Source organism: Felis catus, chromosome B4 (genome assembly GCF_018350175.1).
Source record: "Felis catus isolate Fca126 chromosome B4, F.catus_Fca126_mat1.0, whole genome shotgun sequence".
Lineage (NCBI taxonomy): Eukaryota > Metazoa > Chordata > Mammalia > Carnivora > Felidae > Felis > Felis catus.
Genome location: NC_058374.1, coordinates 96,238,362 through 96,261,323, shown reverse-complemented (window position 1 = coordinate 96,261,323; position 22,962 = coordinate 96,238,362). Strand labels below are relative to the sequence as shown.

The 22,962-nt window shown below is 37.4% G+C and overlaps 1 protein-coding gene across 3 annotated transcripts in view; it reads right to left on the bottom strand.

Moving 5' to 3' along the window:
* TBC1D15 (TBC1 domain family member 15) overlaps nucleotides 1–22,962 on the bottom strand; it is a 72,348-nt gene that overhangs the window by 43,697 nt on the left and 5,689 nt on the right. For all 3 annotated transcript variants that reach the window (XM_019835226.2, XM_003989050.6, XM_045062073.1), the window contains exons 2-3: nucleotides 5,646–5,744; nucleotides 5,034–5,108 (exon numbers count right to left, since the gene is read on the bottom strand). In XM_019835226.2, the coding sequence (XP_019690785.1) occupies nucleotides 5,034–5,108; nucleotides 5,646–5,744 (174 nt within the window). The remainder of the gene's footprint in view (nucleotides 1–5,033; nucleotides 5,109–5,645; nucleotides 5,745–22,962) is intronic.

Sequence of the window (22,962 nt, the reverse complement as noted above, 5' to 3'; positions counted from 1 at the left end):
GTTAGGGTTGCCAATGAAATAAAGGCAGAGGTCAACTGCAGGGCCTCTGGAAATACTTTTGCTTTCCTAATAAAAGCCTCATCCCCTTTCCCCTTTTTCCTGCTTTGACTGTAGCCACAATGTCTCAGATTATGGCAGCCATCTTAGGACCACAAAAGAAAACAGAGGAGAATCACTCCAAACCTCTAGATTTGCAGTTATTTGAGGAAAATAGCCAATGGTGGCTATTTTATTTAAGCCATCATTGGTTGCATATTTCGCAATAAAATTAGTTAAAAGCTACAAATAATATATCTACATGTATGGTTCTATAAAACTTAACATTTTAAAAGAGAATAAAACCAAAAGTCTAAAATTCAATACTAATAATTTAAACCAAAAAATTTAATTTCTATACAATAAAAGATAGCAAACATAAGCAAGCCTGGGTGAAAATGTTTCCAAAATATATGGCAGACAAAGAAAAACATCTAGAATACAAAAACACCTACACCAAGTTATTTAGAAATTGGCACATAACAAATCTGAAAACCATGCAAATGGTAGGAATAAGCAAGTCAAAGAAGAAATATGAAGCAACAAACATACAGGAAGATGTCCAACTTCAGAAACAGTCAAAGAAAAGTTAAGATGAACTTCAATTTTTTGCTCTATTCAAGTAAAAAATAAAAATATGAAAGACAGTGTAAAGACATGGTACCTCACACTGTTGATGACCGTGCTAATTAGTACTGACTCCAAAAGGGCAATAGAGTCATATTTATTAAGATTCAAACTATGCATGTGTGCCACCAAAATAATTCTCTTTACATCTTCCACTCTAGAGAAATACTAACACATGCATACTAAGAGGCATATGCAAGCATTTTTACTGCAGCATTGTTTATAAAAATGAAAAACTGAAAATATCCTAATATCCATAAGTGAAGGAGTGAATAAACAAACTAGGGGGTAGACAAGGAAATACTAGGCCATAGTTTAAAAAACTAACATATGTTAATATTTATTTACTATTAAATAATAGTAAATAAAACAAAGAAGTTGCAAAACAATGCAGTGTAACGACATGCAGCATATGCAATTAGCAACACAGAAAGAAAACTAGACAGATAGTGAAATGTATACAGACAAAAGTCTGGAAAGATATACACTAAATAGGGACAGATGAGTGACAGGATTCTAGTCAAGCAGGACTTCAATTTCTATTGTCTGTTTCTATTACTTGAACATTTTTACAAGAATGTATTCATGTATTGCTAGTGTAATTCTTTTTAAAAAGGGACAAAGGAAAATTTGTAAGAAAAGAAAGATACTATAAAGGCACAAGAAAAATTAAGAAATAGAAACAGACTGAAAGAAAAGAAAACTAAATGAATGAAATGAATAATGGGGAAAGTTAAGAAGCATCTACAGAATCCCACCAGCACAAAGGTTTGGAATTGGTAGATCAGGTACTTTTGGAAATTAGGATAAAGGTCAAACTAAAAAGAGGACTAACGAAAGTTCAGAAGGCTGGAAGTGTTTATTCATTAAAGAAAGTAAAACAGATTATCTCTGGATTAGGAGAAACCAACCACACTAAATAATGGGATAACACACTGAAAACGAGAATTTATTAAAAGTCCATCTATACAATGAATTGGTGAGATTCCCAGCTCTCTTCCTCCACTCAGTTCTCAGAACACTGGAATCCAGGCTTACCCTCCCAGGCAGGAATCTGCAGGAATTCCAGACAAATGATTAATTAGCCCAAGAGAAAGGATCTAGCTTTAACAGTAGAGATTCCCCAAGGAATTACCAAGCCTACCTATATCTACTTATACCTACAGAGTATAATCAACCACTTTTTTTTGTCTGCTGTTAAATCTAAGCATCACACCACAAAGATTACCAAACATCAAAGGCAAGTGTCTACACAAAAGACAAGGTCCCAATGAAACAAGGGGGAAAAAAGTCAATTAAAAGTAGATTATGTAGAGAGATAAAAACAAAATGCCTTAGGAATAAGGAAAGATATATTCACAAAGAACAGGATGCTATTTTTAAAAAGGACTGGAAAAGGGGCACTTAGAACAAGATGCTCTAGAAATTAAAAATAAAGCAGAAATTAAAAAGGCAAGAAAGCCAAGAACTGAAAGATAAAACTGAAGAAACTTCCTATAAAAATATTAAAAATAGGAAAAGAATTAAAATAGAAATTAAAAATAGGAAAGAAAGGATTAGAAAACTAGAGGACCAGTCCAGGTCTACAGAGTTCCAGAAAGAAAGAAAATAGAAAATGGAGAGGAAGAAAAAAATCCTCACTGAAATAATTCAACAACATTTCCTAAGAACTAAGACACAAGTTTCCATATTAAAAGAGCCCATCAAGTGCCCAAAACAATGGATATCAAGGACCACAATGGCTCACTGTGAGGAAATCTAAAACACTAGAAACAAAGAGGCAATCATAAAAGCTTCTAAAATGAAAAAAACATACAATGGATCAGAAGTTAGAATGTTATTAGACTTAACAATAAAGGAAACTTAAAAACCCTAAGACAGTAATTTCTTTCCAAACTATAATTCTATGCCAGTCAGAATATGGATAGCAGGACCCCTGGGTGGCTCAGTTGGTTAAGCATCAGATTTCAGCTCAGGTCATGATCTCACGGTTTGTGGGGTCAAGCCCTGCATCAGGCTCTCTGCTGTCAGCACAAAGACTGATTCAGATAGTCTTCCTGTCTCTCTGCCTCTCTCCCGCTCTCTCTCTTAAAAATAACCCATTAAAAAAAAAAAAAAAAGTCTAAGAAAAAATAAATATTTTTGTTCTTATGCACCCTTTTTCTCAGAAGTACTAGAGCTTCATGAAAACAAAGGAGTAAACCAAAATAGAAGACAGCACAGGATATAAGAAATGGGGATAAAAACATAGGGAAGAATCCTCAGGACAACTGCTGCACAGCCAACCAAAAAGGCAACCAGGTCAGAATGAGCCTGTAAGACGACTCTGGAAGAAAGGTCTCTAAAAGATGAAATCTGAATCTGTGTTTAAATATTCTGAGAAGAAATGTGGAGAAATGAGACTGAGTTTCAAGGGAATTAGAGATAAAATAGAAATAGATAAAATAGAATAGATAAAATAGATAAAATAGAAATCTCTACCTTCCACAGCGAGAAGTCAACACATGCATGATACAAGTGGTAAATGCATTGTTATCATATAACCCAACAATTGCACTCCTATGTTTATTTATTTATTTATTTTAAGACAGAGAGAAAGACAGAGACAGAGCGAGTGGATTTCAGGCAGAGGGAGAGGGAAAGAGAGAATACCAAGAAGGCTCCACGTTCAGTGCAGAGCCCAATGCAGGGCTCAATCCCACAACCATGAGATCATGACCTGAGCAGAAATCAACAATCGGATGCTTAATTGACTGAGCCACCCAGGCGACCCTCTACTCCTAGGTTTTTAAGAGAAAAATATATGTCCATACAGAAATTTTGTTTTGAATGTTCACATGAGCATTATTTATATTAACCTAAAAAAGGAAAAAAAAAAATCCATCAACTACCGAATAAACAAAATGTGGTGCAGTGCACCCCGTATCTGTGGTTTTCCTTTTCCACAGTTTGTTACACACAGTCAACAATGGTCCAGAAGCAGATGATCCTCCTTTTGACATATTGTCAGAAGGTCAACAGTAACCTAACACTACTTCACGATGCCTACATCATTCACCTCACTTCATCACGTAGGCACTTTATCATTTCACATCATCACAAGACAGGTAAGTACAGTACAATCACGATTTTGAGAAAGACCACATTCATATAACTTTTATTACAGTATATTGTTATTATTGTCATATTTAATTATTAGTTATTAGTGTTAATCTCTTACTGTGCCTAATTTATAAATTAAACTTTATCATAGGTATGTATAGGAAAAACACAGTATGTACAGGGTTCAATACTATCTGTATTGATAGTATTCAGGCATCCACTGGGGGTCTTAGAACATATCCCGCATGGGTAAGGGGGGATTACTGTATATCCATAAATGCAATGTTGTTCAGCAGAAGGCAGGGAAGGAAGGCAGGAAGGCAGGGAAGGAAGGCAGGAAGGCAGGGAAGGCAGGAAGGCAGGCAAGAAAGAGGGAAAGAAGAAGGATGGATGGACTGAGAAGTGCTGTAACATGGATAAACCTTGAAAACATTATACCAAGCCAAAGAAGCAAGTCACAAAAGGCCACATACTGTATGATTCCATTTAGATGAAATGTCCACAACAGGCAAATTCTCAGAGATGAAAAGTAGATGAGTGGTTGCAAGAGGCTGGAGTTAAGTGGGAATGAGGGGTGTACTACTAAAAGGTAGTTTCTTTTTTAGGAGTGATAAAAATGTTCTAAAATTAGATATTGGTGATGGTTACACAACTCTGTAAATATACTAACACCACTGAATTGTACACGTTAAAAGAATAAATTTTATGGCATATGAATTATAGCTCAAAAAAGTTATTTTAAAATGGCATTCCTTGGGGTGCCTGGGTAGCTTAGTTGACTTAAGCATCCAATTTCAGCTCAGGTCATGATCTCATGGTTTGAGTTCAAGCCTGGAGCCTGCTTCAGATTCTGTGTCTCCCTCTCTCTCTGCCCCTCCCATGCTCACACTCTGTTTCCCCCACTCTCTCAAAATTAAACATTAAAAAATAATTGTTTTAATGGCATTCCTTATACTGGAATAAATAAATAGCAAAAACAAAAACATAAAAATAAAAATAGCATTCCTTGGGTGCCTGGGTGGCTCAGTCAGTTGAGCGTCGACTCTTGGTTTTGGCTCAGGTTACAATCTCACAGTTCATGAGTTCAAGCCCTGCACCGGGCTCTGCACTGACAGCATGGGGCCTGCTTGGGATTCTCTCTCTCCCTCTCTCTGCTCCTCCCCTGCTCATGCTCTCACACTCTCTCTCAAAAATAAATAAATAACCTTTAAAAAAAAAATTCTTAATAGCATTCCTTCCTTTAGTCACACCCTTTCTTTTTTAAATACCTTTCCAGCGTAGAGAATACTAGAAGAATCTAAAGCATCATCCAATGGTCTCCAGTCCACTATTACTTCAGCATCCTAGAGAAAGAAATTATGGACTACGGTTACTATTCAGCAGTATCTTACACTCTTAGTCACCTATGTGTAATTCCCTGAACCCAAAATGAAAATTTTAAACCACTAAATATTAGCATTTTAAGTATGTAATATCATAAACTATTTGATAATTGTTATATAGAGTTTTAAACTATTATTATTCATTATAAAAATTTACATTACTGCAACTTTTACATAAGTTTTATAATAGTCCATGCTATTTTACTGGCTATCTAAAGTTACTTTTTTTTCTGGGGTGCCCGGCTGACTCAGTCAGTGGAGCATGGGACTCCTGATCTTGGAGCAGTGAGTTTGAGCCCCACACTGGGTGTAGAGATTACTTAAAATCTTTTTTAAAAATTTTTAATTAAGAATTTTTTCTAACATCATTTTCATGTTAAATTTACCACTGTTCAATTACATAATTTCACCTCACACATGAAATTCAAACTAACAATGCCCTAACAATGAACCACTGCCATAAACAATCATAAATAAAATCATTTACTAGAAACCCACCTTTTCTAACACACGTAATATTCCTGAAATCAAGCTGTCTTGGTCATTGGTCTTTCCACAAGATGAGTGAATATAGACCCCTTCCTGTTCGTATATAATCTGGAACAGCAAAAAAAAAAAAGAATTAACCACACATTATTAAGTACTGTTTCAACATTTGTTTTAAAAAAGTGAGATATTTTCCTATAATGCCTGAAACACATTTCTGATTACTTCATATATAAATGTATTATTTGAAAAATACCACTCAAGTTTAAGAGCACTTCAAACTAAGACAAACTGGAAGGAAGTTTGCTTTGTTATGCATGGAAGTTTGATTTAGTGATAATCACAACCTTGATCTTCTCCATAAACAAAAATGCTGTGTGTCTCAAGCAGATTCCACTTAAAATATATTATTAACAAACATTAAGCAAGATATTGGGTTCAAACTGAAAAAGGATCTGAAAATACTCAAGAATAAGAACAGATGAAATGCAATAAGGAATCACTGCTTTCTAACTATTCCTAGAATAGCACGTTTTACTGTAAGATTATTTCAGTGTGTTTTTATAGCAAAATGGCATAGAAATTCAGGGAATAATACGGGAATTTTAAAGAGTAATGATGAGGACCATCTAGGAATGATTAAAGTAGTTCCAAGCACACAAATATTTATTGAATACGTAAAACACTATAGTTACATAAGTATGATTAAAACATGGTCCCTGAACAACATCCTATGGCAATACAAGGGAGACTTAAGTTAATTCCTAAGTAAACTGAACCATACAAAGGTAAGCCTTATTTTCTAAAAGCATAATGTTATAAACTAAGATTCCATTCCTGGGACCCATTTTAAACCACTACAACATACAAATGTTGGCCAAGTGTTGTCTGTTCTCTTTTTCACTTAAGAAAAAGCTGAATTTCCTAAGTAATTTAGCTGGGAAAATACCTAAAAAGCATGATAGTACTAGGTATCTTATGAAAAAGTCCAAGCTGCACTCATTCCATGTTCTGTGTTCCTTAACTCTTTAGTACATTTTGAGGGACAAATTACATGTCCAAATATTCACAATCCCAAACCAAGACTTGTACTGTCTTTAGAAAGCAGTCATATTCGGCTAATTTGAAGGCTGTGATGTTAACCGATACAAATTACTAATTCTGCCACCAATAGGATGAAATTAATAAACTTACCTTACTGAGCTCCTAACCTTTATTAAGTCTTGTAAGACTTAAAGGGACAAAAAAAAGTTCTAGTTGCATCAAATATGTAATTTACTTCAAATATTAAAGTTAATGATAGTTTAAAAATTTTTTTTTAATTTTTTTCAACGTTTATTTATTTTTGCGACAGAGAGAGACAGAGCATGAATGGGGGAGGGGCAGAGAGAGAGGGAGACACAGAATCGGAAACAGGCTCCAGGCTCTGAGCCATCAGCCATCGACGCGGGGCTCGAACTCACGGACCGCGAGATCGTGACCTGGCTGAAGTCGGACGCTTAACCGACTGCACCACCCAGGTGCCCCTAAAAATTTTTTTTAATGTTTATTTTTGAGAGAGAGAGAGAGAGAGAGAGAGAGAGAGAGAGAGAGAGAGAGAGAGAATACAAGCAGGGGAGGGGCAGAGAGAGCAGGAGACATGGAATCGGAAGCAGGTTCCAGGCTCTGAGCTGTCCACACAGAGCCCGATGTGGGGCTCGAACCCACGAACTGGGAGATCGCTTAACCAACTGAGCCACCCAGGTGCCCCTTAATGATGACAATTTTAATTATTTCTTTTTTTTTGAAAAAAAAATTTTTAATGTTTATTTTTGAGAGAGAGAAAGAGCACACAAGTGGGAGGCAGAGAGAGAGACACAAACAGAATCCAAAGCAGGCTCCAGGCTCCGAGCTATCAGTACAGAGCATGACAAACCATGAGATCAGGACCTGAGCTGAAGTTGGACACTTAACTGACTGAGCCACCCAGGAACCCCAACTATTGACTTTGTTTTCAAAGCAGTCTGATCTCTTTTGATCCTCATAGCTAAACTGAATGTGTCAGAAATAGACCTTATTTCCATCTCCATTTTACAGAAGAATAAACTGAGACACAAAGCTATTCAGTGACTACTCAAGACCACATGCACATCAAAGGAAGGAGTGGATTTCAGATTTCCTAACATCTTCATCCATTAAATCTCAATTGTTACTGCCTCAAGAAACTACCAGAAAAATTCCACATGGTTTCCCTACAGAAAAGCAGTTTCTGAAATTGCTTAGATGTAGAAAATAATGCTGTTTAGGCCTAAAAGCAATTTTTAAATGTCTTTAATTTATAAAGCAATGCAGCAGTTAACTAACAATTGGGCCTTTTAACAAAAACTCTTGGTTTCTCTCCCATCCGAACTCCTACTAAATAGTACACAAAAGAAATTTGTAGGCCCTTTTGTAACATGCATTTATTTTATTTTAACATTTATTTTTTGAGAGAGACAGAGACAAAGCGTGAGCGGGGAAGATACAGAGAGAGAGGGAGACAAAGAATCCCAAGCAGGCTCCAGGCTCTGAGCTGTCAGCACAGAGTCTGACACGGGACTGGAACTGGTGAACCGCGAGATCACAACCTAAGCCAAAGCTGGATGCTCAACCGACTGAGCCACCCAGGCGTCCCGAATCATACATTTTACTCCTAAAGTCCTCCATTCCACTTTTGAGGGAATGATTTCACTTTTTTTAATTTACAGAATATGTTTGTTCCTCACTCGTTTCTCAGTACATGAGCTTATTAATAAAACACAACTCTACAGGTATCAACTATCTACAATAGCTCAAAACACAAAAAGAGAAGTCCAATTAAAATTGTGATCTTATACAAAGTGTTAAAATGGTATTTCTTCTTCATTAGACCCTATAAGTAAATTGATTCCTGATGAGTATCTTTCTGCCATAGGATATTCTGCATCCTATCTTCGTCAATGGTAATAATTAGTATTTGAAAAGCTATCTCTAAGCTTGTTTGGTATGAAAAATTATTTTGCTACAGGGAATAATTATGATATCAGAAATTTCATCCGAGGTAATACATTTAGTAAAACAGGTTTTCAATTTCTTTACTCTGGTTTTGTTCATAATCTCTAATGCAAGATACAAAAGAAAGGTTAAAATGCTATTATCATCAGCATGTAGTATTTCTATTATGCATTACTTTACACAGCATTTCTACGTTATCAATTTGATCCTCATAACACAATTAGATACGTGTTATCATTCCTACTTTGTAACAGAAAAAAATGCAAGGACATTAAGTGATTTGACTGAGGTTCTTCCACTAGTTTGGGGTTGAGATTTGAAAAGTTTTATTTGTCCAAAGGGTACACAATGAAAACGACAATCAACTTAAGGCTCAGTATATACAGACACTAACAAAATTATTCCAGTGTACCATATGCTCATATTCCCATCCGAAGTAGTCACCAATTACCAGTGTTGTGAACATGAGTTGGTCCTCTGTGCTACAGGAAGCAAAGAAAGGGCATCAGCAATGCCTCTCTTTCTACTACCAAAGATTTGAGAGAAGATAAAGAGTTCATAAGCATAAGAGGAAAAAAATGTCAGAAAGAAAAACAAGAAAAAATTATATTCTACTGAAGTGAAGGGCAATGAAAACTAATGTCAAGAAACTGGCAAATGGAAAGCTAGGAGAAGAAAAAAGACTGAGACAAGGGTGCCTGAGTGGCTCAGTTGGTTCAGCGTACAACTTCTGCTCAGGTCATGATCTCACAGTTCATGAGTTTGAGTTCTGTGTCTGGCTCTGTGCTGACAGCTCAGAGCTTGGAGCCTGCCTCCCTCTCTCTCTCTCTGCCCCTCTCCCACTCATTCTCTCTCTCTCAAATATAAATGAACATAAAACAATTTTAAGGGGTGCCTAGGTGGCTCAGTCTTAAGGTTAAGCACCCAACTCTTAGTTTCAGCTCAGGTCATGCTCTCACAGTTTTTGGGTTCAAGCCCCACATCAGGCTCTGTGCTGACAGCATGGAGCCTGCTTGGGGTTCTCTCTCTCCCTTTCTCTCCGCCCATCCCGCACCTGCACGGTCTCTGTCTCTCTCAAGGTAAATAAACTTAAAAAAAAAATCCTAGCAACAGTAAAGAAATGTAAGAAAGTAAGTACTAGAAAAGTTAGGACAGGAGCCCCTGGGTGGCTCAGTCAGTAGAGTATCCTACTCTTGATTTTGGCTCAGGTAATGATCCCAGGGTTGTGGGACTGAGCCCGCGTCAGGCTCCATGCTGAACGTGGAGCCTGCTTGGGATATATTCATTCATTCATTCTCTCATATTCTCTCTCTCTCTCTCTCTCTCTCTCTCCCCCCCCCCTTTCTGCCCCTCTCCCCAGCTTGAACGCATGCTCTCTAAAAAAAGTTTTTTTAATATATTTTTTTAAAAAAGGACAGTGGTTACTTAGAAGAGGGTACATGGAAGGTCTTCTGGAGTGGCTGCAAAGGTCTACTACTTCTTGACTAAAGTGGTGTTTCCCTTATGATGTTATAAAGGTGTCATTTTTCTGTATTATGTTTTGTTTTACAACCAAAATGCTAAAAACTACTGGTAATAAATGCAAAATATGCAGTTTTAAAAAGAATTTAAACCAAATCTCAAAGGTAGTGGAGGAATATTGTCAGATGGAAACCAGGACATGACTTCAACAATAAAAGGACCTACCCTGAGAAAACAAAAGGGAAGGACACACCAAGCAGAAGATCTGAGGAAGAGCACCACCTATCACTAAGTGTACCTGCAAAATAAAAGGAAGTGAAAGAAGAGAAAGAATGCTATTGTTATAGAGTATACACAGACTACCAATGAAATGGGGTAAAAAGACACTAATATAAATTACAAACTGATATAAACCTACTCTCTAGAGGTGATGATGACCTTCAGCTACCCAAATATCTACTGGCATTCTCTACATAATCAGCATCTGATAAAATTCTTGAAGGTCTTGTTGACAATGTCACCTCTCAGAAGACACATGACAGAAAAAAAACAATACAGACCAGCAAGAATAAAACGGTTATTACAAAAACTCTGAAAGAAAAAGACCAGCTCAGAGTTCATAACTACCAAGGAAATAAATCTGGAACACAATCAAACATTCAGCCTGAGCTTGAGAAAAAAAAGGATATATAACAGAAATAGATATTAATCCCACCAAAACTAGAGAAGAAAAAAAAAAAAAAACTATAATACCTTATACTTCCAGCCAAGAGGGCAGGAGACTGGATTTACCCTCCCACCAGGAAACAAAAACAGAAAAGAAGGAAAGCGAGCAAGTAAGCAGGCCAAATCGATGAAACAGAGTGTGTGTGTGTGTGTGTGTGTGTGTGTGTGTGTGTGTGTGTGTGTGTTTAATCAGGTAATGAAGGACAGTGACTATTCAAAGGAAACAAATGAGGTGGGCCATATAATTGCCCCAGCTTACTGTCTTGAGAGAGTTTCTAGCTGGCAAAGTGAGAGAAAACCCAGCCAATGCCTAGTGGTCTCCTGGAGTTGAGGACACAGAGATGGGAATTGGGGGAAGCCAAGTCAGAGTTCACAGGACAGAGTACCATAGAAGAGATAAGTGCACAGAGAATTCAAGAGATCTGTAGAGGTCTCTCCTTGAGTAGTCAGCAGAGTGTTGGTCAGTGCATGTGTGTCCATAAATTATCAAAGGCTAGGAGGAAAGGTCACATGAAATTATTAGAAGAAACAATATGCAGGCTCACATGGAATTGTTCCCCAAAGGGTGGGAAACCTCATAATTCACAGGGCACTGGGTAAAGTACTCAAAGCAGCCTGGCCTCAACAGTCGGGCAAAATCAGTCCCACACTAAATACTGTGCTGTAAAATCAACTAACAAACTTTAAAAGACCCAAAATTATTTTTTTCCAATCTTACACAAATTCTTCCAGAAAACTGAAGATGAGGAGTAACTTCCCAACTCATTCTATGAGGCTAGCACTACCCTGGCACTGAAATGAGACTAAAACATTACGAGAAAAAACATTACAAAAAAAAAAAAAAAAGCGAGGGGCGCCTGGGTGGCTTAGTCAATTAAGCATCCGACTTCGGCTCAGGTCATAATCTCACGGTTTGTGAGTCCCTCTCTCTCTGCCCCTCCCCCACTCACACTCTGTCTCTCTCACAAAAGTAAACATTAAAAAAATTTTTTAAGAAAATAAAACTATATACACCAATATATCTCATGAATTTAGATGCAAAATTTTAAACAAGATTTAACAAACTGAATCCAACAATATGTAAACAAGGAAAATACTTCATGGTTTAATACTCAAAAATCAATCTCTGTAAACTCACCATAGCAAAAATATTTTTAAAGAAAAACCATATGATCATCTTACAAGGTGCAGAAAAGGCACTCAACAAAATCCAATGCCCATTTCTGATAAAAACTCTCAACAAATTTAAGAATAGAAGGAACCCTTCTCAGTCTGATAAAGGGCATGTATAAAACACTACACCTGATATCATATGCTTAAAGACTGAATGCTTTCTCCTAAGATCAAGAACAAGATAAAGATTTTCAATCTTATCCCTCTATTCAACACTATGCTTGAGGTCTTAGACATTACAATAAATAAAAAATAAATATAAGGCATCTAGACTGGAAAGGAAAAAGTAAAACAACTTATTTGCAAATGACATAACCGTCTACGTAGGAAAATTAGTAGAATCTACATAAAACCTACTAAAATTAAGTGAAAACCCAGCAAGGATCCAGGACTCAAAACCAACATACAAAAATCAATTATTTACATACATACACGCATCAGTAAATAAGGTTTTTAAATACAGCATTTACAATAACTTCAAGAAATATCATATACTCAAATATAAATCTAACAGATAATGTGTAAGACTTCTAAAGTGAAAATTATAAAAGTATTTGAGAGAAATGAAAGGAGACCTAATTAAATGCAAAATACACCATGTTCATGGCTTAGTGGAATCAATACTGTTAAGATGTCCATTCTCCCCGAAACTGACCTCTAGATTGATTATAGTGCCAATCAAAATCCCAGCAGGCTCTTCTGGAGATAGTAAAAAGCAGATTCTAACATTTGTGTGGAATTCAAATGACCTAGAACAACCAAATCAGACTTGCAACAGAATAATGGGTGGAGCACTAACATACCCGGCTATAAGACTCAGTATAAATCTACAGTAATCAAGAAAATGTGGTACTGATGTAAAGAGAAACAAAGAGATTGACTGTCCAGAATAAAGAATTCTGGAATCAACATAAAAATGCATATATGTTAAATTTATTTGACACAAGTAGAAAAGCAATTCAGCAAAGAAAGAATTGTCTTTTCAACACACAGTAATTAAAAAACTTGAATCAGTGTGCAAAAAAATAAACTTCAATCCATACACCACACAACATATACAAATTAAATTGAAATGGGTCACAGATTTAAATGTAAAACCTAAAACTACAAAATTTAGGAAGAAAACAGAAAATCTTATGCTCTTGGGTTCAGCAAAAATTTTTTAGAAATGATACCAAAAGCATAAAAGAAAAAAATGGATACATCAACAAAATTGAAAACTACTTTTTTTAGTGTTCATTTATTTATTTAGAGAAAGAGCAGGCATGCATGCACACACAGACACACAAGTGGGAGAGGGACAGGGGGAGAGAGACAGAGAGACAGAGAGAGAGAGAGACAGAAAGAGAGAGAGAAAGAGAGAGAGAGGGAGAGAGAGAATCCCAAGCAGGCCCAATGCTGTGAGCGCAGAGCCCTCAGCCCCACCTCATAAACCGTGAGATCATGACCTGAGCTGAAATCAAGAGTCAGATGCTTAACCAAGGGAGCCACCTGAGCGTCCCAAAAACTTCTGCTTTAAAAGACACTCAAGGAGCGGCTGGGTGGCTCTGTTGGTTAAATGTCCGACTTCAGCTCAGGTCATGATCTCACAATTCGGGAGTTCGACCCCACATCGGGCTCTGTGCCAATAACTCAGAGCCTGGAGCCTGCTTAGGATTCTGTCTCCCTCTCTCTCTACCCCTCCCCGCCTTGCGCACTCTCTCTCTTAAAAATAAACAAACATTAAAAAATAATTTTTAGGGGCGCCTGGGTGGCGCAGTCAGTTAAGCGTCCGACTTCAGCCAGGTCACGATCTCGCGGTCCGTGAGTTCCAGCCCCGCATCAGGCTCTGGGCTGATGGCTCAGAGCCTGGAGCCTGTTTCCGATTCTGTGTCTCCCTCTCTCTCTGCCCCTCCCCCGTTCATGCTCTGTCTCTCTCTGTCCCAAAAATAAATAAAAAACGTTGAAAAAAAATTTAAAAAAAAAATAATAATTTTTAAAAAATAATAACTAAAAAAAAGGCACTATCAACCAAATGACAAGCCAAGGCCCAGGCAGGGAAAATACATTTGCAAATCATATCACGTATCTAATAAAGGGCCTATATCCAGAACATAAGAAGTCTCACACGTCATTCATTTTCAAATGTCTCCTCTCTGTAAAGAGGACTTTCATACTATTCTTTCTAATCTTATACTCTAATAAACTTTTGCCTGCTGAAAAAAAACAAAACAAAACAAAAAAAACAAAAACCCAAAAACAAAACAAACAAAAAACCCTCTCATAACCCATTAACAAGAAAATTAATAGCTCAGTTTAAAATAAAATGAGCAAGGGACAACCTGGGTGGCTCAGTCAAGTGAGAGTCTGACTCGTGATTTCCGCTCAGGTATTGATAACAAGGCTCCATGCTGGGCATAGAGCCTGCGTAAGATGCTCTCTCTCCCTCTCTCTCTGCTCCGCACAAGCATGCACACTCGCTCTCTCTCTCAAAAATAAAATAGACAAAAGGTTTGAACACTTTACCAAAGAAGATTTACGGATGACATATAATCACATGAAAAGATGCTCAACATCCTTAATCATTAGGGAACTGCAAATTGAAACCATAATGAGATACTACAAACCTATTAGAATGGCTATAATTAAAAAGGCTAACATACCAAATGTTGACAGAGATGTGGAACAATTGGAACTTTCGTACATCACAGTAAGCATATAAAATGGTACATCCACTTAGAAAAATAGCTTGGCACTTTCTTAAAATGCTAAGCATGCAACGAACATTATGATCCAGCCATTCTACTCCTTGGTATTTGCCCAAGAAAACAGAATGTGTCTGTTCATACCAAGACTGTACCAATTTTCGTAGCAGCTCTATTTATAATAGTCAAATGTAGGAAAAAATCCAAATGTCTATCAACAGGTAAATAAATGAGTAAATCTTGGTATGCCTATACAGTGGGATACTATTTGGCAATAAAAATAAATAAACTGGGGCATCTAGCTAGATCAAAGGAGCATTCAACTCCTGATCTTGGGGTTATGAGTTCGAGCCCCACATGGGGTGCAGAGATTACTTAAGTAAGTAAAACTTTGTGAAAAATGAATAATGCAACATTAATGAATCTCAAAATAATTTTGCTGAATGAAGACTAAAAGCAGAATACAAAAAAAACAGTTATATAATTCCATTTATATAAAATTCTAGAAAATGTGAGCTACTCTATAATGACAAAAAGGAGCTCAATGGTTGCCTGTGTACAGGGTAAAGGTAGTGACAGATTACTGTGGGTCAAGAGGAAACTTCAGTAAAAATATTATCTTTACTGTGCTGACCGGTTCAGTGTATATATACACACATGGTTCACAGTGTATACACACACACACACACACACACACACACACACACACACACACCATAAACTATCAAATTACACACTCTATATGCAACTTATTGTCAAGTGTACCTCAAAGCTATATAAAAAAATAAGTTACATGGAAGGTTTACTGTTTAAACCGTAAAACCCCATATAAACGTAAACATGTAACAGTAGAAGATAGTTCCATTAAAAAAAGGTGGGGGGGGCGCCTGGGTGGCGCAGTTGGTTAAGCGTCCGACTTCAGCCAGGTCACGATCTCGCGGTCCGTGAGTTCGAGCCCCGCGTCGGGCTCTGGGCTGATGGCTCAGAGCCTGGAGCCTGTTTCCGATTCTGTGTCTCCCTCTCTCTCTGCCCCTCCCCCATTCATGCTCTGTCTCTCTCTGTCCCAAAAATAAATTTAAAAAGTTGGAAAAAAAAAGAAAAAAAAAAAAAAAAGAAAAAAAAAGAAAATGCTTTCCTTTAAAAAAAAAGGGGGGGGGGGGAGGTTAATCCCGCCTCAAGAAAAAAATTTTAAATCACACCATGTTTTTCGTTGCAGATTAAGTGTCTACAGGGAGCAAACACTATCTCCAAAAACTTGCCACTTCATGGTACTAAGCTAGTTATATAAAGTTGATTCAAATTGAAACTTTTATTAGGCACTTATTATGTGCAGACATTACAAAGAACAGAAAATAAACAAGATAAAGTTCCTTGCCTGTGTGTACCTAGCAGTGTTATAAAGAACGTAAAATCTTTACACAAGCTAGAATATTCTAAGTGCTCCCCACCCTCTTGGTGGGAGAGGGGGGAGAGAACAATGTATTGAAGTACCAAAGAAAGGAGAAAAGTCCATTTCGAATAAAACCGCCTCATACCCTCCAGACTATCTATTTTTAAATATTTGCTAAGATGCCTAACCAGGTAAATATGTTTCTATAACTCCCAATGATGATGGCCTGCTGATGGCAACATAAGCTGCAGTATTTTTTTCCTTTAGCAAAGGAACTATGCCAGATTGAAACTTACTAAAAGAACTCTAGGAACCACAGCAAATGTTTTAGAATAAACTTGCTGACCTCTAGTTTAGCAAAAGTTAGAATTAAAAGGCAAAAATAAAGCAGGCAAAGAAATTCAAGTTTCTACATAAAAAGAAATGTACTTGGGACAATCCAACTCAAGACCATGCTACTTCCTGACAAAAAAAGCTGAAAAAGATTAAGTTGCACTATATCATAGCAAATAATTTTCTATATTGTTCCTACACTTAAGTGGGATTGGATTTTTATTTATATTATGAATATCATAATCTTTATTTTCCAAAACTAGAGATAAATGATAACATTGAACCCAAATATTTTAAATTTACTATCAGGGATAAAATTCTTGCCCTAAATCTTTGTTCAAACATGGAAACCCAACACCTACTATATATAGCATACATTCTTTTTTTTGTTTTTAAGTTTATTTGGAGAGAGAAAGAGAGAGAGAAAGAGAGCAGAAAATGTGCAAGCAGGGGAGGGGCAGAGAGAGAGAGAGAGAGAGAGAGAGAGAGAGAATGAATCACAAGCAAGCTCCACATTGAACCCAACAGGGGTTCATCTCACAAACCGTGAGATCATGACCCAAGCTGAAATCAAGAGTCAGATGCTTAACTGACTGAGCCACCCAGGCACTCCACAAAACATACATTCTTGAACTGTAGTACCTATGTGAATTTTATAAGCTAAATTTAACAAAAAAGTGACAAAAATTCAATTTCTTTAAAACTATCAAGCATATTGGAAATTTTTAACTTTTGGTTAAAATACCAGTGTGAGCCCAGAAATTCTAATGCGCTCAACCCCCAAATATCTAAGCACCTACTTGATATTTTCATTTCAATAACCCACAGGCATCTTAAACTCAGTACGTCTTACCCCAAATCTGCTCTTCTGATATTCCCACCTCTATCAAAGACATCCCATCTACCAGTTATCCTCTTTTTCATCATTCCCATCCTATTTCCTAAATCCCTCAAACCTTCACCTCTGACACTGACCCCTCATCATAGCTATCCTGGGTTGCTAAAATAACATTCTGGTCTCTCTTCTCCCAATCTGGTCATCTCCCAAAAATTTGTGTAAGGTGTGTAAACACCGCCAAAACTGATCTTTATAAAATGTACATGTGACCACACCATGCCTGAACTTAAAATCCTTCTGACTTTACCCTCTATCCTCTACACTTTACCTCTGCAGCTAATCAACACGTGACACTCCCTAATACATGCAAACTTTATGTCTTGGGTCACTCTGAACCCACCTGTTCCCTCAACCCTTTGTACCTTTTTATGTGTGTTCTCTGTTCTCTCTTCGTTACACCTTCTCTCTGCAAATAACTTCTACCAAATCCTTCAAAACAGCACATTTTTTTTACTCATACACTCAACAAATTTACTGAGCTTCAATGAAATGTGAGGAATAAAAGTTGTCAGTAGAAACACACACACCAAAAAAAAAAAAAAAAGTGTCTCCTGAAACTAGTAACATCATGTAAACCAGTAAATAGTCATAGCACAGTGTGATGGAAGGCACAGGCTCCTGAATGAGATGTCATTTTCAGTTATTTCTCCAATTAATATACAATTAATGCATACAATGTGCCAGGCACAGAGCAAGCTTCTGGATATAAATACAGAAGATTCAGTCACTGCCTTCACAGCACTTACAACTGAAGAAGAGATTAGGACAATAAAACAAATAATTACAATGTATGATTTAAGTATGAATAGGCTACCATGGTGGGACCTAATAAATGATATCTCATCTAGACTTAAGGGCTAAAACAGGATGAGAAATCAGAAAGACTGAACTACAGTGATATATCTATCAACTGAGACCTGGAGAATGACAATTTTAATTTTTTTTATTTGAGAGAGAGAGAAAGAGGGAGGGAGAGAGAGGAAGAAGAGGGAGAGAGAGGAAGAAGAGGGAGAGAGAGGAAGAAGAGGGAGAGAGAGGAAGAAGAGGGAGAGAGAGGAAGAAGAGGGAGAGAGAGGAAGAAGAGGGAGAGAGAGGAAGAAGAGGGAGAGAGAGGAAGAAGAGGGAGAGAGAGGAAGAAGAGGGAGAGAGAGGAAGAAGAGGGAGAGAGAGGAAGAAGAGGGAGAGAGAGGAAGAAGAGGGAGAGAGAGGAAGAAGAGGGAGAGAGAGGAAGAAGAGGGAGAGAGAGGAAGAAGAGGGAGAGAGAGGAAGAAGAGGGAGAGAGAGGAAGAAGAGGGAGAGAGAGGAAGAAGAGGGAGAGAGAGTGCTCACACAGAGGAGGGGCAGAGAAAAAGAGAATCCCAAGCAGGCTCCACATTCTGCACAGAGCAGGACACAGGGCTCAATCCCACAACCCTGGGAAAATGACTTGAACCGAAATCAAGAGTCAGCCGCTCAATCAACTGAACCACCGAGGTGCCCCTGGAGAAACAATTTTAACCAGGAGGTTTATGTTCTTGGCAGAGTGTACATTCTACACAGAGAACAACAGTTCAGTGCATGGCTACAATCGAGATCAGACAGTAAAGGTTAAAGAGTTTAGGGACAAAAGTAGAGACCAGATCAGATCACAAAGAGTTTTGTAAACCACACTCAAGAATTTGGGAGTTTGGAATTTGTCCTGAAGATAACTCTTTGCCACTAGAAATCCATGAAAAAGTTCCAGCAGGGGAATGCCATGGTCAGACCTGCCTTCTCGGAGCCAACACACTGGCTGCAGAGCCAAGAACGAACAGCTGCAATAATCCAAGGGAGGGAGAGATTCATGGTGGCTTGAACTACAGCTGTGGCAGTAGGGATGAAGAAAAGCAGATGGCTTAGAAAAATATTTAGAAGGTCAAAGTGACAGAACTTCATGACTGATTAGATGTGGAAGATGAAGAGAAGAGAAATCAAGGACAAAACTGAGTGGATGAGGTTATTCACTGAGATAGGGAATACAGAAGGGAAAAAAAAAAAACAGTGACTTTCATTTGGGACAAGTTAATCAGTAATGACTGTAGAACTAAAGAAATGTAAAACATAAGTTGTTTTAAGAGTAACAACCACAATCAATACTACGCAAAGCAATCTACACATTCAATACAATCCCTATCAAAATAAAACCAACATTCTTCACAGAAATAGAACAAACAATCCTAAAATTTGTATGGAAACAGAAAAGACACTGAATAGCTAAAGTAATGTTGAAAAAGAAAACCAAAGCTGAAAGCATCACAATTCCAGACTTCAAGCTGTATTACAAAGCTGTAATCATCAAAACAGTATGGTACTCGCCAAAAAACAGACACACAGATCAATCTAACAGAATACAGAACCCAGAAATGGACCCACAAACGTATGGCCAACTAATCTTCAACAAAGCAGGAAAGGATATCCAGTGGAAAAAAGACACTCTCTTCAGCAAATGGTGTTGGGAAAAGTGGACAGCAACATGCAGAAGAATGAACCTGGACCACTTTCTTACACCATACACAAAAGTAAACTCAAAATGGATGAAAGACCTAAACGTAAGACAGGAAGACATCAAAGTCCTAGAGGAGAAAATAGGCAACGACCTCTTTGACCTCAGCCACAGCAACTTCTTACTTGACATGTCACCCACAAGCAAGGGAAGGAAACAAAAGCAAAAGTGAACTATTGGGACCAATGAAGATAAAAAGCTTCTGCACAGGTAAGGAAACAATCAGCAAAGCTAAAAGGCAACCAATGGAATGGGAGAAGACCTTTGCAAATGACATATCATATAAAGGATTAGTATCTAAAATCTATAAAGAACTCATCAAACTCAACACCCAAAAAATAAATAATCCAGTGAAGAAATGGGCAAAAGATATCACTAGGCACTTTTCCAAAGAAGACATCCAGATGACTAACAGACACATGAAAAAATGCTCAACATCACTCATCATCAGGGAAATACAAATCAAAACCAAAATGAGATACCACCTCACACCTGTCAGAATGGCTAAAATCAACAACAGAAGAAATGGTGTTGGTGAGGATGCAGAGAAAGGGGAACCCTTTTGCACTGCTCGTGGGAATGCAAACTGGTGCAGCCACTCTGGAGAACAGTATGGAGATTCCTCAAAAAACTAAAAATAGAACTACCCTAGGACCCAGCAATTGCACTACTAGGCATTTATCCAAAGGATACAGGAGTGCTGATTTGAAGGGTCACATGCACCCCAATATTTATAGCAGCACTATTGACAACAGCCAAAGCATGGAAAGAGCCCAAATGTCTATCAACTAATGAATTGATAAACAAGATGAATAGATAAAGTACACACACACACACACACAGGAATATCACTCAGCAATCAAAAAGAATGAAATCTTGCCATTTTCAACAACATGGATGGAACTAGACTGTAATATGCAAGCGAAATAAGTCAGAGAAAGACAAATATATGATTTCACTCCTATGTGGAATTTAAGATACAAAACAGATGAACATAAGGGAAGGGAAGCAAAAATAATATAAAACCAGAGAGGGAGACAAACCATAAGAGATTCTTTAATTTTTTTTCATGTTTATTTATTTTTGAGATAGAGAGAGAAAAAACATGAGTGGGGGAGGGGCAAAGAGAGAAGGAGACACAGACTCTGAAGCAGGCCCCAGACTCTGAGCTGTCAGCACAGAGCCAGACAGACATGGGGTCAAACCTATGAACTGTGAGATCATGACCTGAGCTGAAGTCAGACACTTAACCAACTGAGCCACACAGGCGCCCCCATAATTGACTCTTAAATACAGAGTACAAACTGAGGGTTGCTGGTGGGGTGCGGGTGGGGGGAAGGGCTAAAGGGGCAAGGGGTGTTAAGGAAGACACTTGTTGGGATGAGCACTGCGTATTATATGTAAGCGATGAATCATTAAATGCTATTCCTAAAACTATTATCCCACTATATGTTAACTAACTTGGATTGAAATTAGAAAATAATAAATCTTTAAAAAAATTAAAAAATATATAAAAAATGAGTAACAAACCACAGATATTCTGAGAGTGAAGCTATACAGATATTGAGATATTAAGGATGTTACAATTCTCATAGGCAGGCAGAACTATTATTGTTTCTTAAAAACAATATGTTGGGGCGCCAGTCAGTTGAGCATCTGACTTCGGCTCAGGTCATGATCTCACAGTTTGTGAGTTCGAGCCCCGCTCAGGCTTTGTGCTGACAGTGTGGAGCCTGGGACCCGCTTCAAGTTCTGTGTTTCCCTTTCTCTCTGCCTCTCACCCGTCATGCTCTCTCTCTCTCAAAAACAAATAAACACTAAAAAAAAAAAAAAAAAAAAAAAAAAAAGAAAAGTTTCTTAAAAAAAAAAAAAACAGTATGCCAAACAATGTCAGACAGGAAGGCAGGAATAATTTAAGTCTGGGGAGGTATAATGAGGACTAAGTGAATGCCTTCTCTTATACCAAGAACTACATATACATTATAGTATTGCATATTAAGAAACAAATAGATTTCATAAGGATTTCAAATCTTCCACTCAAAAGTGAAAATCAAAAAGTCGGGTTATAATTTCTCATTTAGTCCCAGCAGATATGTCACATCAAAGACCTAACAGTTTAACTCTTTCACCAAAAAAAGTCATGTTTTTATTAATTCATAAATTGAAATAACTTGTTAAAATTGCTAACTACTGTATTATGTCAAAAGTAAGGTCTGTGTTTAACCACTCTGTGTCCAAAGAACTCAGTATACAAAAGGTACTCCAATGTTTGCTAAAGAATGCCAGAAAAAAAAGTATTCATAATGTATTCTACACCAGGAAGGTATTACCATGTTATAAGATCTAGTGTAGGAAAAGAAAAGTTCTCCAGGAATATCTAGATACTAAGAATATTCTTGATGTTTCTTAAGCACAAAGGTTTCACAGGGCTATAAGCATATCTAAAAGGAATTAGAAGAGGCCAAAGTTAAGGTACAAAATAAATTCCTACTAAGAATGCCATCAAAACAAACTAACAAAAATAAAGCTGATTTCCCAAACGTCTCAAGTTCTTTTTTTTTCTTTTATTTATTTGAGAGAGAAGGAGAGAGAGAATCCCAAGCAGGCTCCACGCTCAGTGCAGAGCCCAATACAGGGCTCGACCCCTGGGATCATGACCTGAGCCAAAACCAAGAGTAGGACACTCAACCGACTGAGCCACCCAGGCACCCATTTCCAATAGAACTAAATTCTAAAACAATCACAGTAAAAACAGGAGTGAAACCAAGTGTACTAATATAGGGCATTTTAACTCCAAAAGAAGAGCACTCTTAGTATTCCATCTCTCCCACTCTAGTCCCCAATCATTTTCTTTACCTTCTTGCTTGTTCCCACTCACTGAATATGTACTTTGTGCCAGAATCCAGGCAGGTGAAACATTTTAGGCCCTGCCCTAATGATTAGTCAGTTTACTGGTCTTCAGAATACATACACTAAAAATAGCACCACTCCTGAAATCATCGTTGCACTATATGCTAACTAATTTGGATGTAAATTTTAAAAAATAAAAAATAAAACAAGTAAAAAACAAAAAACACCTACTTCAAGGACCTGAAATTCATTTTGCATTTATTTACACAAGATAAAGGGGT